This window comes from Schistocerca nitens, chromosome 9 (genome assembly GCF_023898315.1).
Source record: "Schistocerca nitens isolate TAMUIC-IGC-003100 chromosome 9, iqSchNite1.1, whole genome shotgun sequence".
NCBI classification, from domain to species: domain Eukaryota; kingdom Metazoa; phylum Arthropoda; class Insecta; order Orthoptera; family Acrididae; genus Schistocerca; species Schistocerca nitens.
Genome location: NC_064622.1, coordinates 325,848,698 through 325,865,445, shown reverse-complemented (window position 1 = coordinate 325,865,445; position 16,748 = coordinate 325,848,698). Strand labels below are relative to the sequence as shown.

Below are 16,748 nucleotides of genomic sequence, written 5' to 3'. Positions count from 1 at the left end.
TTTGTATAATTATAGATGTGAATTAGCAACTCATACCCACCACCTTCCACACAATACAGAAATATGAATTCTTCTACAGAATAGGAAGATTTGTCAAGGATAAACTTTTTAAGTTTTTTTTTTTTTCAAATTTAACTTTACTGTCTGTGTTCCTTTTGAATGTTACTGGATTGTTTACAAGCTGCATGAGGGAATAAATATACTTTGAAGCTATAGTCAAAATGCCAAATTCCTGAAGCAGATGTCTACAAGATGATCAAGGGTGAGTACCACATATCATTCTTACAGCACATATATGACTTATTGCTTGTTTCACCACTAGAAATTATTCTGTGTGTGAAAAACATCAAAGTGCATCACTGTTAAACTGTAGATTCAGCTAACATCAGCTTGGTAAGTCAGTTCACAGACTGGAGGAAGCCATGGGCATACCTCCCTCAACAGAACCATGACTAGTAAAAGTAGTGTTCAGACCAAACAATGGCAAAATTAGCTGTTACTTCAGAGAGCAAGCTATAGAGGTGTCAGACTTTTGGCAGTCATTTGTCTTTTCAAGTTGGGAAACCCTGCCTCCATGTTGGTAACTGGTGGTAATGGCCTATTTATTTTGGAGATGGTGAGCCAGAATTCTTTCTTGGTGACCGGGAGTGTTGGTGGGCCTACTTATTGCCCCAAAAAATGTATCTCTTTGCAACCATGACAAAAAAAGAAGATGCATATAGAAGTAGTGCTTCCACCAGAAGTGCCAATCAAGGTGCTTCAGTGCATCTCTAGCCATCCAGCTGTGGACTAAATGTGGTTGTGAAAGTATGCTATCTTATGACGAGAGCATTGCACACTGTCTGTGATGTTGTATCCAACATTGGGTCAGTGGTCACCAGGAAGGAGACATCACTCCATATCATCTCAGGATTGCTCTCTTACAGAACTGCTGAAGGAGAAGAACTGATAGCTGTTTGCAAGGTGCCACGAAACCTTTCTCACTATCTGTGTCTGCTGTGGGCACTGTCCATTGGATGTTTCTGTCTTGTAAGGTCCAGTCGATGTTACAGTTCTCAGTAACTTCTGATGAGGCAACTTTACAAACAGGTCCAAGATAACCTATTGCTAGCACAAGGATATGAGTGGCTTTTACATTATATGGATGTTACATGGTAGGATCAACAGAAATCTATCACTGATAAAATATATATATATATATATATATATATATATATATAAAAAATAAAAAAAATAAAAAAAACTGTGGCTTTTCCACCAAAGCACTTGGCACCAGGAACTTACAGCTGCTTAATTATTTTGTCTCTGTAACAAAGTTCTTCCAAAGCTCCTGACACCATCTTCATAACAGTGATTTTTTAGCCATGCACTTAGAGCTGGAAATACCGTGCTTTTGAAGATATCAGTTGTGAGGTGCCCTGAAACATATAATGGAAGAGAGTATGGTCACAATCATCACCTCATGCTCAGTGTGAAACCTACCAAAGGGATTAGCTCCACTTATAATCCCACCACTTAATTAATTATTTTTTTCATATTTTTTGCTCCATACTAAATGTGAATATATCAAATCTCCAAATTCTTACATAAGCTTATGGGTACGTTTATCACAGTAAAAAGGCATTCAGAATTGCTGAATAGTAACTACACTTATTGTATACTTTCAAACATTTACACTGCATTATGTTGTGCTCAGAATATGAGTGAATCACAGAGGTACCAGAGGCTAACTCTCCAAGCTACTTGGTGCAAACATCAATCCACTCTGTAAGCCAAAGCTTTAGGCACTTGTTGAACCTCTACTCTCTCCCATTGTCGAATGGAGCTCCTGGAATGAAGCGGAACTGTCGTCGAGCTCGAGATCTGACACTTGCATAAACTTGAGGTGGCGGTGGTGATGTAAGCATTGCTGAAATGGATGGCTCATGGACCTCAGTCATCATGTCTGTTGATAAAGGACAAGGATCCTGCTTGAACTGCTATTTCAGTGTAACATTGATTGTTGTTGTGGGCATTGTTGGTTCTCTTCAAATTTCTCACTTTGTATTGTCTATTTATCTTCTTGGATCGACTGATTAGTGGGTGTACTAGCTGCAGTAAATAACATGCACTCAGTATTGCTAAATAGTAACAAAATGTATCATATGGCTTACAAACATTTATGCATTACCTTGCGCACAGAACGTGAGTGAATGTTTGAGGTGTGACAGAGTTGCTTGGTGCGAACAGTGAGCCACTGTGCAAACCAAAGAGTACACATTATGCTTTAAGCATTTGTCAAACTTCTACTCCCAAAAGCTGTAACTTTCAAAACTGTATTATTCACTGTAGAGTTACAGGCTTCTGATGACAGCAACATAAATAATTTAACTAGAAACATTTTCTTTAATGAAATATTAAAAAATTATGATTCCATAAAACCATGGGCGCTTCAAAATTTGGCCCTGCTAATAATTACTTGTTTTAGAAAGTTTCCCAATTCCAATGTTATAGTTTTGTAGCTCTAATTTTTCTGTTTCCAAAAAATTGTTCTTTTACTAAAGTAAAGTGTTAGTTAATGAAATATTCAAATTATAAAATTTATTTATCCACTAAATTATTGGTGGGGTTTTAAATGTCCAAGCTCACACCAAAACTTCTGTCTCATAAAATAGAGCAGTTAACTGTACCAATTTAAGGACATTCATACAATACAATTACTTTTTATGTTTGTGGGATAGCTCAATGAAATCTCCAAAAGCACCCACCACCAATCACTGGTTTTTGTCTCTTGTGCTGTTCTTGTTCTCCATTGTAAACTATAGTTACTGTATGGTGTTAGCTGTTGTGTTTTGTATTTGCGTGTCATGAGAACATTGGCAATCAGGGCTGTCCACCAAAATCTTGAGACCGAAACAACCAAGAAGCATATGGAGCCCTCAGTCGTGTCATAACTGGTTGCACTATTTCCAAAGCTACATTGCATAATTGAGGAATCAGTAAGGATAACCATTGTGGCTGCAGATCATTGTAACAAATGCTGCACCACATTTTGTATGATAGCCCAAAAAGAAATGAAAGAGTACTTTGAAAGACTTTGCAGATGCAATATGTGCAGCATTCAATTGGCTGTAGTCTTTGGATGTCCAGCTATGATAGAAAATGGTTATCTCAGCCTCTTTTAGCTACTACCAGTTCTCCAGCTTCTATTATAACTTATACATACATATATACTATATACCTGCTTTTGTGTTTCATATTGTCTTTTATCAATATAATGTACATGTTTCCAAACTATAATTTTGTGAGCCATACAGTAAATAAATAAACACTTAAAATTCAGTTATTCAGTTTCTGACAACTGCCTAGTCTTCTTTGAATATAACATACCACAAGGCATGTAAATATGTATCCGTTTACAACTGGTATGTAGTTTGCATTTGGATCTGTGGATAAGTGCCTGGCTACAAATCTAAAGGCCCAGGATCTAACCCATGGTCAGTCCTTGGAGATTTTTTGCAACTTACTGTGTGCTTCAGTGTTGGATGTGATTTGTTAATGTGAAAAATTCCAAGCTGCACAGTGACTTGGAGTCTATGTTACACTATATTTCCTCCTGTAACTGGTGGATTAAGTCATTTAAAAGGTCAGAGAAAGACAAAGGCATACCAACTCCAAGAGGATCATGCTCAATAAAACACTGTGGTTTTCAATTAAATCTTCAGGTTGACAATAGCTTTACTTCTTTCTTTTTTCTTTAATGTGCAATATTATGCCTTCCTTTTCTACTACATGAGATGTATTTCATATAACATCCCCAAAATATTTTGTCTTTATAAGCCAAATGAGGTATGCAAAAAGGGATTAATTTCATTTATTAGACACATAATATCACATATTCTGAAAAATAATAAACAGTAGATTTTCTGAGTTCAACAGCTATTCTGAAAATATTGGGATTGTATGTTTCCATTTTTTTTTCAGCTTGTCTATTGAATCAGTGAATTGCTGAAATCAAAATCGATAGAATTATCTAACCTACCCCTGCTTACTCACACACACACACACACACACACACACACACACACACACACACACACACACAAAAAATGGTGGTCATCATACTCTCTCACTTTCTCTTTGAATTGTGGGCAGTAGTTCTTTTCTTCATTGTGTTCTGGTAGAAGCATTAGACAATATGGTTCAGGGGCACTAGAGATTCACAGAAGTGACAATTCCAAGTGATAGTAAATTGTAAAAAGAAATGTTTCTGAATGGTATTTATAAGAATTTTAATAGTAATAATTTTTTAAAAAAGTCTACAATTTTACAAAATTTTCATACAGTACACATATTCTATGAAGCAGTGAATTATTTACATTTTAAATAATGAGTTTCAGCAACAGGACAATGTACCTGAAATAAATAACTTTCACAAAGTTCAAAATTTTGGATTGTCTGGTGCCAGATAGCATTAATATAGTAACTAATATGTTTATGAGCAGTACTGAATTCAACATAGTGCACGAATGCACTCAAATACTTTTCAAACCATTTATTATTTTAAATGATAAATTATTACATCCTGATTCAACAGCAAGAGAGATCAAAAATAATTCTTTCATTAATACATGGAACAATACATTTACAAGTGTTTTCCAGTTCTTTGTTGACTGCCAACAATAGGTGACACCAAATAGTACTTCCTGATTTTGTGTTTATAATGATGGATGCATATAGGATTTAAATTACTTTGACCATTATCATGTAACAAAATTGATTAATGAACAATTAAAAGATCTTTATACATATGAGAATGTCTAACATCAGCCTTATAACAAATAACATGAAAAATAAAATAAATGACTATTATGGTAACAGAAAGTAGCTAGCAAAAGGCCAGCACATACAAACTAGTAAAACTGATGAACACACATTTTCTGTACATGTGAATGATGACTGAGGAGTGAATTTGAATTATGCATATCCTTGCAAAATGTATATTGGCATTTTAGAAATAATTCACCAGATGGAAGATACTCCTTTAATTAGTTCATTGGTAATTGTTTTGTGGTAGTTTTCTGGTGTTCTTTTTTTCCACATTTTCTTCCCTGGACAAACATTTCTGTTTTAATCTAGATGTTCTGTAATATTCGGGAGTAGATGCTGTGAATGACAAAACGAGCCTCGCAGTTTTCATAAAAAGTGATACTATTGATTGGTATACAACAGATCTGATTATCGTAGGAAAGGTTAATAGCTCGTTATTCTTCCTGCAGACCATACATGAATGTTTTACACAATGGAAACTCACACAAATTTATATATACATTACTCATAATATTAAGAAATAAATGTATGTCAGAATTAATAACATTAAATTGTAAGCACGATAGTAAAGCACATAACATTGAGGGAATTAATCCCTTAATGTGAATGGTAATTATCAAACTTTATTTCAAAAATACTGTTCATTAGACAGTTCACAGAATCTTCGATTAGGAACCTGATGAGGGTGATGAGAAGATGAAACATGTACTGTTGAGCCACATGTATGGTTTGGCAGTGTAGAGCTGCAGGAGGAGAAATCACTATTAACCATTCTGTGTAATTTGGCAGACACAGCAGTGGGGGAACCAAAAGAAATCTTCGTAGAGTTGATTACCACTTCCTTCTAAGGCCACCAATTTCTTCTGGACATACTGTTGCTGACAGCGAGACGTGTAACCATTGGGTATGGTACAAAGACCATTGCACTGGTTTGACCTGAAAAATAAAAGTTTCATCAGATATATCTGTCTTAGGTGAATTAATGAAGACTTTAGTTCTCTACAGTTAGGTTTTTATCTGTGACAAAACAGACTGTGTGTCAGAACAGAACATAAATTCAGGCCCTCGCCTTCAGCTGGCTGTACTCCTACTGAGTGAGTTATCTTGACATGTCCTCTTGTCTCCCTCAGAATTCTAAACTGTTAGTTAAATTTCTTCTGCATTCCAATCTCCACTGCTGGCATGCAGTTTTAATTTTGCCAAACTTTTACTTTAGTGTGTATTTCCCTATGGAGTGGAGGATCAATTCCTGACATTTAATCTTTCTTCAGTATGAGAATAGCAGATATAAAAGAGTTAATTAACTGAGATTCACATTGTTTTTAAACTCGTTCATGTGTATATATCATTCAGACTGTTCTATTAAGAAAGAAGAGAGAAACAATTCTGATGGCAAAAATTTAAAAAAATCAATTAACATAATTCTGAAACTTTAAGTGGTATCATACCTAAATTTTACTGAGCACTATTTTAGAACATCATGAAATATTTAGATAAATATGTTAAAATGTTTCCATTTAGATTGGAACAAAATGGTCTTTCTGTTAGAATGTACATTGAAGTGCCAAAGAAATTGGTATAGGCATGTGTATTCAAATACAGAGATACATAAACAGGCAGAATATGGCGCTGCAATCGGCAACACCTATATAAGACAACAAGCTTCTGGCATAGTTGTTATATCGCTTACTGCTGCTACAATGGCAGGTTATCAAAATTTAAGTGATTTTGAACATGGTATTATAGTCTGTGCATGAGTGATGGGACACAGCATCTCTGAGGTAGTGATGAAGTGGGGATTTTCCTATATGACCATTTCATGAGTGTACTGTGAATATCAGGAATCTGATAAAAATCAACTCTCCAACATTGCTGCAGCCGGGAAAAGATCCTACAAGAACAGGACCAGTGATGGTTGAAGAGAATCATGCAATGTGACAGAAGTGCAAACCTTCTGCAAATTGCTGCATATTTCAATGCTGAGCCATCAAATAGCATCAGCATGTGAACCATTCAACGAAACATTATTGATATGGATTTTCAGAGCCGAAGGCCTACTCGTATACCCTTGATGACTGCATGGCACGAAGCTTTACTCTTCACCTGGGCCCGTCAATATCGACATTGGACTGTTGATGACTGGAAACATGTTGCCTGGTCAGCCGAGTCTCATTTCAGATTGCATTGAGTGGATGGACATGTAAGGGTACGGAGACAACCTCTTGAATCCATGGACCCTGCATGTCAGCAGGGCACTGTTCAAGCTGGTGGAGGCTTTGTATTGATGTTGGTTGCATGAAGTTGGAGTGATGTGGGACCCCTGATGTGTCTACATATGACTCTGACAGGTGACCCATACATAAGCATCCAGCCTGATCTGCATCCATTCATGTCCATCATGCATTCTGACGGACTTGGGCAACTCCAGGAGGACGATGTGACACACGTCTAGAATTGCTGGAGAGGCTCCAGGAACACTCTTCTGAGGCAGGTGTACCAGTTTTGTCGGTGCTTCAGTGTATATTCCATAATTGAAAGCTCTATTAACAAATGAATTTTTCTGATGTTAAAATTATAATTTCTTAAAAACTGCATTATACTGAGATGTTCATATTAATTTGCATAATACTTCATGGTTCAGAATTTACATTGCATACTGAAGGTGTAGAATGTTTATGGCTTCAATCTGTTCAATTAATGTTTTTTGTCTCATGCATAATAGATCAGTAGAAAATAGAATGTTAGCAATATATATTATGTTTAGGAGGCAAAATGGGAAATGTGTTAGAGATTACAGAAAAAAGAATTTTTTGCGAAGGATGATATCCCTGCCCAAAGCTGAGACTTACACACAGGTCTCCGTACCCACAAGCTGGGTGTAACGATCATCCACCTCATTGAGGTTCACCACATACATCCAGTTTCCCTGGTTGTTCATGGCAGCTTTGGGCATGACAAATTGCTTTGTGGTTGGGCAAAGCTGATCCTGAGAACCACTGCCACTCTGACGGCGAGATCTTGATCCACTTCTTCCTGCACTGTTTCTGCTGGTGCTGCTACTGCTGCTACTGCCAGCTCCAGGTGAAGTGGCTGTTGCCTCTGCTTTGGAATTGGATCTTGCATATCTGAAAATGCCATGTTAAAGAATTACATGAGTGGTATCTTTCACAAATAATAATTAACAGCATATTCCCACTGTGCTTAGTTACACAGATCCATACAATATATTTCCTCATCCCAAAGAAAAGAATTTTATTTTCATTTATTTATTTCAAATTCCATGAATCCAATAGTGATAAATCACATGGCTGTGGAATGAGTCAGTTTACATTTTTATAGATGTACAAGAAACATTAGTACAATGACAAGAATGTTGCAGTCTGGTGACATAAGCTTAAAGGATGAACAAAAATTAAATACACTCCTGGAAATGGAAAAAAGAACACATTGACACCGGTGTGTCAGACCCACCATACTTGCCCCGGACACTGCGAGAGGGCTGTACAAGCAATGATCACACGCACGGCACAGCGGACACACCAGGAACCGCGGTGTTGGCCGTCGAATGGCGCTAGCTGCGCAGCATTTGTGCACCGCTGACGTCAGTGTCAGCCAGTTTGCCGTGGCATACGGAGCTCCATCACAGTCTTTAACACTGGTAGCATGCCGCGACAGCGTGGACGTGAACCGTATGTGCAGTTGACGGACTTTGAGCGAGGGCGTATAGTGGGCATGCGGGAGGCCGGGTGGACGTACCGCCGAATTGCTCAACACGTGGGGCGTGAGGTCTCCACAGTACATCGATGTTGTCGCCAGTGGTCGGCGGAAGGTGCACGTGCCCGTCGACCTGGGACCGGACCGCAGCGACGCACGGATGCACGCCAAGACCGTAGGATCCTACGCAGTGCCGTAGGGGACCACAATCAGGACTGCATACGACCGAGGCACACAGGGCCAACACCCGGCATCATGGTGTGGGGAGCGATCTCCTACAGTGGCCGTACACCACTGGTGATCGTCGAGGGGACACTGAATAGTGCACGGTACATCCAAACCGTCATCAAACCCATCGTTCTACCATTCCTAGACCGGCAAGGGAACTTGCTGTTCCAACAGGACAATGCACGTCCGCACGTATCCCGTGCCACCCAACGTGCTCTAGAAGGTGTAAGTCAACTATCCTGGCCAGCACGATCTCTGGATCTGTCCCCCATTGAGCATGTTTGGGACTGGATGAAGCGTCGTCTCACGCGGTCTGCACGTCCAGCACGAACGCCGGTCCAACTGAGGCGCCAGGTGGAAATGGCATGGCAAGCCGTTCCACAGGACTACATCCAGCATCTCTACGATCGTCTCCATGGGAGAATAGCAGCCTGCATTGCTGCGAAAGGTGGATATACACTGTACTAGTGCCGATATTGTGCATGCTCTGTTGCCTGTGTCTATGTGCCTATGGTTCTGTCAGTGTGATCATGTGATGTATCTGACCCCAGGAATGTGTCAATAAAGTTTCCCCTTCCTGGGACAATGAATTCACGGTGTTCTTATTTCAATTTCCAGGAGTGTAGATGTAGTTCAGATAAACATGACATAAACTACTGAAAATAAATTTGGTACAGAAGAAAGAAAATCTGTACATTGATCATGTTAGGCAGCGAAGACAAATTACAGCTAACATAATATAAACAGAGACTAGAATATAAATAGGAAATACAATAACAAATTACAAAGACAGTCACTGATTAGGCCTACTCTGCAGATACTCACCCAGACAGTAGAAGGACTTATCCATAAGGTATTTGCTTAATTTCAATTTAAATGTAGTTGGGGAATTAATAAGGGCTTTGATATCAGATGGAAGAGAATTGAAGAGTTTTGTGGCAGAATGATGAACACCTTTTTGTATGATACTTAGCTGTTCTAGATTTCTGTAAATAATTTTTAGACTTTGTATTGTGATTATGGTATGCATTATTGGATGTAAAAAGAGACAAAAATCATCAAAGAAAATAAGTACTGAGATGTGGTGGTTAACATTTGGAACTTACAGAACAGGTCTCTGCAACAATATCTTGGACGAACAACACTCATTATTCTAAATAATGTGCACTAGCAGTTTTTTCAGCACTAAACATTACAATATGCAGAAAATGAGTTCTGGGTGGTACGAGGATAACAGACTTGTACAGATTTAATCAACAGATGATTTCCAGAGATGTGAGATATTTTCATTGTGATTCATTCAATAATTCATATGACAGCCACGTCAAACATTGGTAGACACAGAATTACTGAGGAGCAAGGAATGGGAATGATGTAAACAGTGAAAGATACAAATCATGATTTTTTGCGAGTTTGAGTTCATTGTTTCCAGACTGCTTGGTATTTGTATGGATAAATCCACTATAGCTGTTTTGTCATTAATGTTACGATAAGGCAGCTGACAATGGATTAATAGTGGGTGGAAACAATGCCATTCATTCACTTCACTTCATTCAACTCATGTAATTGTTGTGCATCTTTTTCATATAATAAGTACATGTTTTTTATAGTCAGTGATGAGAATTACTTGTGCTAATATTTTATAAATTGAAGGTTTAAATATTTATACCTTTCAGAGGAGACCATGGGACAAATATATGGATCCAGAGTTAAATTTTCACTCTGCAGCGGAGTGTGTGCTGATATGAAACTTCCTGGCAGATTAAAACTGTGTGCCGAACTGAGACTCGAACTGAGGACCTTGGCCTTTCACAGGCAAGTGCTCTACCAATTGAGTTGCCCAAGCACAACATGTGATCCATCTTCACAGCTTTAATTCTGCCATTTCTTGCTCGCATAGGGCAAAGGTGATGAGTTCGAGTCTCAGTCCGGCACACAGGTTTAATCTGCCAGGAAGTTTCAAATATGTGGATGTAAATTACTGCCAGTGCCAGCTCAGTCCATGCACTGCCTCCTTTTCAATCAAAGACATGAGGAAAAACTTAAGTGAAAAACCTCTGTTATCTCATGGGTGCCTGCCAGCCCTACGTCTTGACTCCAATATGCAACATTCTTGTTGACATCACGCTCATTATTTAACAGAGCGGAATTGCCTAATGAATAGTTCCAGTGACCATTCCTGGTCTAACTTCCTCACTTTATTTTGAAACTGTGCCAGTACTATGTAAATGGAGCAATATGAGTTTAATCTTAAACAAGAAAAGTTGCTCTTTTAATAAATCATTGGTAAAGCTGTCATTCTGCTGACAGCATAGGTCATACGCCGATTGTATGTGTGTTGTTTTTTCCCCTGCTCCTATGATGCAAGAACTGGTGCACAGAGTGTACGTTTAGTGATTTTTCTTTTGTTCATGTATTATACTATGTAGGTGTGATATTACCAAGAAAACTACATGTTGAGTTAACTTGGGATTTTTTTTTTTTAATTCATTGACTAGAAGGAGCACGAGCATGTGTAATAAAATCACCTTGCCCGTAAATTCATATCTCCTGAGATTACAAGTGTGAGAGCAATTCTTTTTTAGGCTTTCCCAGGTGGAATGCTTTAAAAGTGGTCCCAATAAATGAAGTGTCACACAAAAAAGAAACATGTTTGAATCAATGTAACATGATTCATCTGAATATGACAGGACTAAAAAGTAAAATGAATGAACTTCTTATATGTGTGCATGATATAGAATGTCAGAAATAGAATGCTAAGTAAGAAAAAGTTGTGTATGTGAAAAATCACAACAAGCTCAAATCTATGGAAACCAGTACTGACGACTTACATCATCACCTGGGTGCCTGTACTTGTGAACTTTGGTTACCAGTGAGGTCTTTTATAGTTATTATATTTTACAAATCCCCATTGGAAAACTTACAAATATTATGAGGAAGATTTGAGTTATTTCTGTGCCAGCTGGCAGACAAAGGAAAGGAAGTGATAGTCTGTGGAATTTTAATATTAATTCTCTATTGTGGTCTTCAGTTCGAAGACTGGTTTGTGCATCTCTCCATGTGACTCATTCCAGTGCAAGCCTCTTCCTGTCTCCTTAACTACTGCAACCATAGCCATTTGAGCCTACTCTCAATATTCATCCCTTGGTCTCCCTCTTTAGTTTTTAGCGCCCCCCCCCCCCCCACCTCTCTCTCTCTCTCTCTCTCTCTCTCTCTCTCTCTCTCTCTCTCTCTCTCTCTCACACACACACACACACACTCTTTCTCTCTCCCTCTCTCTTCCCTTCAGTACCAAATTTATGATCCCTTGATGCCTCAAGATATGTCCTGTCAACAAATCTTTATTTTTAGTCAATATGGTCCAAATATTATGTTTTTCTCCAATTTCATTCTTTACCTCCTTATCAGTTACTTGATCTATCCTTGCAATCTTCAGCATTCATATGTGGTACTACATTTCAAAAGCTTCTATTCTTTTCATTTCTGAATTGTTTATCATACATATCGCATATCTGTACAAGCCTACCTTTCACATATATACCTTCAGAAAAGAGTTCCTAACACTTAAATCTAGATTCGCTGTTAACAGACTCCTCTTTTCAGAAATACTCTTATTTTTTTGCTATAGCCAGATTGCAATTTACATCCTCTCTACTTCAGCCACCATCAGTTATTTTTATTTCCAGATAACAGAACTCATCTATTGCTTTTAATGTCTCATTTTATAAACTAATTCCTTCAGCATTGCCTTATCTGGCTACATTCCATTGCTCTTGTTTTACATGTCGATGTTTATGTTATAGCCTCTCTTCAAGACACTATCCATTCTGTTCAGCTGTTCTTCCAGGTCCTTTGTGATCTATGGCAGAATTACAATATCTTCAGCAAATCTAAAAGTTTTTATTTTTTCTTCCTGAAGATTAAATAACACCAGGGATAGGCTACAACCTTGTCTCACTTCTTTCTCAACTACTTATTCCCTGTCATGTCCTTCACCTCTTAAAAAAAAAAAAAAAAGTAGCCCCATTGTACATATCTTACCTGATAACAGTGAAGTGATATGGAAAAGAAAGTAATTAATGAAGAGATGACAGAAAGTTTCAATGAAGCCTCGTGGGAAACTGATGAAGGGATATGTATAACATGACAAATGTTGATTCTAAATTTATCATATGATAGGTGAATTTTTATCAATCTCAAACAGCTGCTATCCCAAGAAACAATAATGTGTGGTGCTGACAAGAAATGAAATAGCATTAGATTCCAAAATAAATCAAAATATCGTGCGGTGGAAAGGAAATTGTATGAAATTGTTAAGACAGATGGAGAAGTGGGACTGATTTTATATTGCAAGAATTATTGTGCCGTCTTAAGGAACGTGATTAAAAACATGCTTTGTAATGTCTGCAATTAGTAACTCAGATAACAAATAAATCCATGTGGGCAATAGTTGAAAGAAAAACTAGGAAATCAGTTATAGAATGTGAGGCCTATGTTATTAAAGAAAACAGAAAAATAATAAATGATAGCAGTCAGATGGCCATAACCAATTCCTGGAAATACCTCAGATCACTGACATGAACTGTTCAAGGGATAAAGCAATAAAATACATGCTGGAAGTTATGCCACATAGGCTACATATGGTGAACCACAATCAGCCCATGCTATGCAGAAGAAATTAAGAATGTATAAGGGGCAGTCAAATGGAAATGAGATGGATGAAAAAAGTAAGTAAACTGTTTATTATTTGGAAGTAATCACCATAACTGTTAATTTACTTATTCCACTGTGAGTCAGGAGTGTCATTGCCATCATAGAAAAATGTTTGCATTGCCTATGTTAGTATGATTGTATTCAGGCATGCACCTCTTCGTCTGAAGCAAACTGACTGCCATGAATCTCGTTCTTCAGGGCTTCAAAAATATGGAAATGGCATGGGGAGATATTGAGGATGTGTAAGGGCTTCCAAACAGCCCTGTTCTCTCGCCACAGAGTTCCCATATTTTTGGAGCCATGAAGAAAGGCATTTGCGACCATCCATTTCCTTCAGATGAAGTGGTGCATGCCTAGCTACAGTCTTAGTTCCATCGGACTGTCTTGTCTCACAGTGGAATTATGGCAATTACTTTTGAAATAATAAACAGTGTACTTACTGTTTTCCACCTGCCTCATTTTAATTTGACTGCCCCTTATAATCCAGTCCATCGAAATCAAGTGTGTGATTATGAGAGACAGAGATTGAACATAATTTAGGATAAGAATATCACTTTTAAAAACAATAGCGTAAGACAATAATTTAAACTGTGAGCACGTTGCCAAATTTTTCACTGAGAAAGTGTACTATAATTGTAGAACTAACTCTTTCTACATAATAGTGAGAGGTGAGTGGATTATGATCCACAGAACATGGAAATAACTAATTCCATAACTTAATTTACAGGCAGTTTAGTTCGTGTATAACCTACTGACGGGCTGTGCTGCAGTGCCGGTATGCAGATATGATGCAGTGAGGAAGAGGGTACTGAATTGCAGGTAAGTTAAAACTTATTATTGCCGTTTTATGATTCCTCAGTTTTAATATAGCACATCGTCTTTGACCGCATTACAGTTACTTTGCTATGGAAGCTTTAAACAACCAACAAACAAAGCTATCTGAATGGACATCCAGTTTTTTCAATAAAGAAAAAGTATGATTGGAAATTCTCCGTAGGGGATATTGAAACACCAGGCAAGACTTCAGTCCACTTGAAATCCATGTCCTCTTTTTTCGTAGCTCATAGCTGGGGTTTCTAGTCAGAAACTTCGACACCCATTCAGCTTCGCGGCTGCTCCAGCGCTTACGATTAGGCAATCCCTTCGACACCTCTCACGTGAGGTTTGCCTGCCTTCAGGCTCCACATGGTGTGGCAGCAGTGTTGAACGTTGTCAAGAACGTCGTCCTGTTCTCTGTCGTTTTCGACGGCGAAGTGTGAGAAAAATCATCACCCCATGGCAAGGCGTGGTTTCATCGACGTACTTTATGCCTCCCTCTGAGGTATTTTCGTGTCGATTCTGAACGGCAGTATGTCTGAAATGTTTTCCGCGACCACGCATAGGAAAACCGCGTAATTTCAACGCTGGGTGTCGCGGTTCTGACCTCCACCATGGAAGCGTCAAAAGAAGAGATGAAATGTGCCTAAGAGGACGGGTGATGATTTTCCCATCGTGTGACACGTCTACGATGGCTTTGGGCAGAATTGTGGTGAAATTTGGTGCCAGTGTGGTATCATTAGCCCACGTTACAGCTGGGTGAGCTTCTGACCTCTGGCCTTTTCTAGCATATTTCGATACCTTGCTGTTGAAAGCGTCGCCGAGCCAAAGGGTGACGTCGCAGGGCGCCAAACATCTGTACAATTACAGAGAAAGGTTGTAGGCACCTTCGAGACAAACTTCATAGTTGTGTGTTGGAATTGGAGGCAATTACGGGATTTGGAAAAGTGATCCTTTAATTTTGTTGCGCAGTGTAAACATTGAACGTGTGGAGGCCTCTTATTTACTGGAGGTGTCGGGAAAGATGCAGACACGATGGCCCGAAAGCAGAGATTTGCGGACACTGTCAGCTCGAGGAAAGGCTTCCGTCGTGCGGAGGAATCAGTGCCCAAACTACCAGCGAAGGTGGTGTCCACGAATCTCCAGCAAACCCTGCTGTGCGCGTATCTCCGTGTTCGCATTTCTCTGGTATTCGTCTACAGGAATACTGGGCACAAATTTCACAGATTTTTGTAAGAATGCAAATTTTACTGGGCAGAAATTTCATATATCCGGAGAAATTACCCATTCACACAGAGAAGCACATACGAAAAATTCCCTACTTGTTACGTTCGCCGGCCGGAGTGGCCAAGCGGTTCTAGGCGCTTCAGTCTGGAACCGCGCAACCGTTACGGTCGCAGGTTCGAATCCTGCCTCGGGCATGGATGTTGTGATGTCCTTAGGTTGGTTAGGTTTAGGTAGTTCTAAGTTCTAGAGGACTGATGACCTCAGGTGTTAAGTCCCATAGTGCTCAGAGCCATTTGAACCACTTGACACGTTCAGGCCGTTGCTGAGAAGTGTTTCTCGCTGTGGGGCGACGCATGTATCCATGTTTTCCTTCATCGCGCTACTTTTCATATTTCTCACCGTGGGGCGGCGCTCGTATTCAAACGTCCTGGACTATTATTTTAATATACTGAAATTTGATTTTGAAAATGGCATAAATCAAGTATTCGTGCAGCACGCGGTTCTCAGCCATGTACAATAATGATATGCATCTAGCAACTAACAACTGAATCCTAAAATTGTTAAGACAGATGGAGAAGTGTGACTTATTTTATATTTCAAAAGTTATTGTGTCGTCTTAAGGAAAATGATTAAAAATACGCTTTGTAATGTCTGCAATTAGTAACTCAGATAATTTTAAAAACTTTTTAAGGGTGTCGTTTTCCTGCGCAGTAACTAAAAAATATACTTAGATAGGCAGCAATATCTTAAAATGTGCTTAATATTAGTTGATGCTGATGAATTCGGCCGTGAGCTTAGTAAAGTTGGCTGCTTGCATCTGGGGCAGGGCGGTAAGTAGCGCGGTCACTACAGGGTTTGAGGGTGTGAGAGGGGGAATGTTCTTTCCTTCTTCCAGTGCTGACAACTGACGCGTGGTGTTACTCGTACCTATCAAGTGCTGTGTTATACATTTCAATCGAAAGTAACATGCATTCCTGAATGCGCATTATAGAGACTGTCATCTTCGAATACGGTATATATTTTTAGCAAGGAATACGAAATTAAATTTGAGCAAAGCTGTTGTAGACGCAAAATGTAGAAGAAAAATGACATTAAAAACATTAGGTTAACATTTGTGATCGTGTCATATCTTGCATAGTACATTTAAATGTAAATATAATTTCAATTATTAGTCGTTAATCATTCGCTCACACAAACAACACATCGTCAAGCAATTACATTGTCACATCTTTGGGATTGCT

The 16,748-nt window shown here is 38.7% G+C and overlaps 1 protein-coding gene across 3 annotated transcripts in view; it reads right to left on the bottom strand.

Moving 5' to 3' along the window:
• Positions 1-4,302: 4,302 nt before the first annotated feature.
• The window catches only part of LOC126203043 (protein spaetzle 5-like), a 326,834-nt gene continuing 314,388 nt past the window's right edge, over positions 4,303-16,748 (bottom strand). For 2 of the 3 annotated variants that reach the window (XM_049937281.1, XM_049937282.1), the window contains exons 5-6: positions 7,659-7,934; positions 4,303-5,745 (exon numbers count right to left, since the gene is read on the bottom strand). In XM_049937281.1, coding sequence (XP_049793238.1) covers positions 5,574-5,745; positions 7,659-7,934 — 448 coding nt within the window. In that variant the 3' untranslated portion in view covers positions 4,303-5,573. The remainder of the gene's footprint in view (positions 5,746-7,658; positions 7,935-16,748) is intronic. The other variant, XM_049937283.1, reaches the window with a different exon arrangement.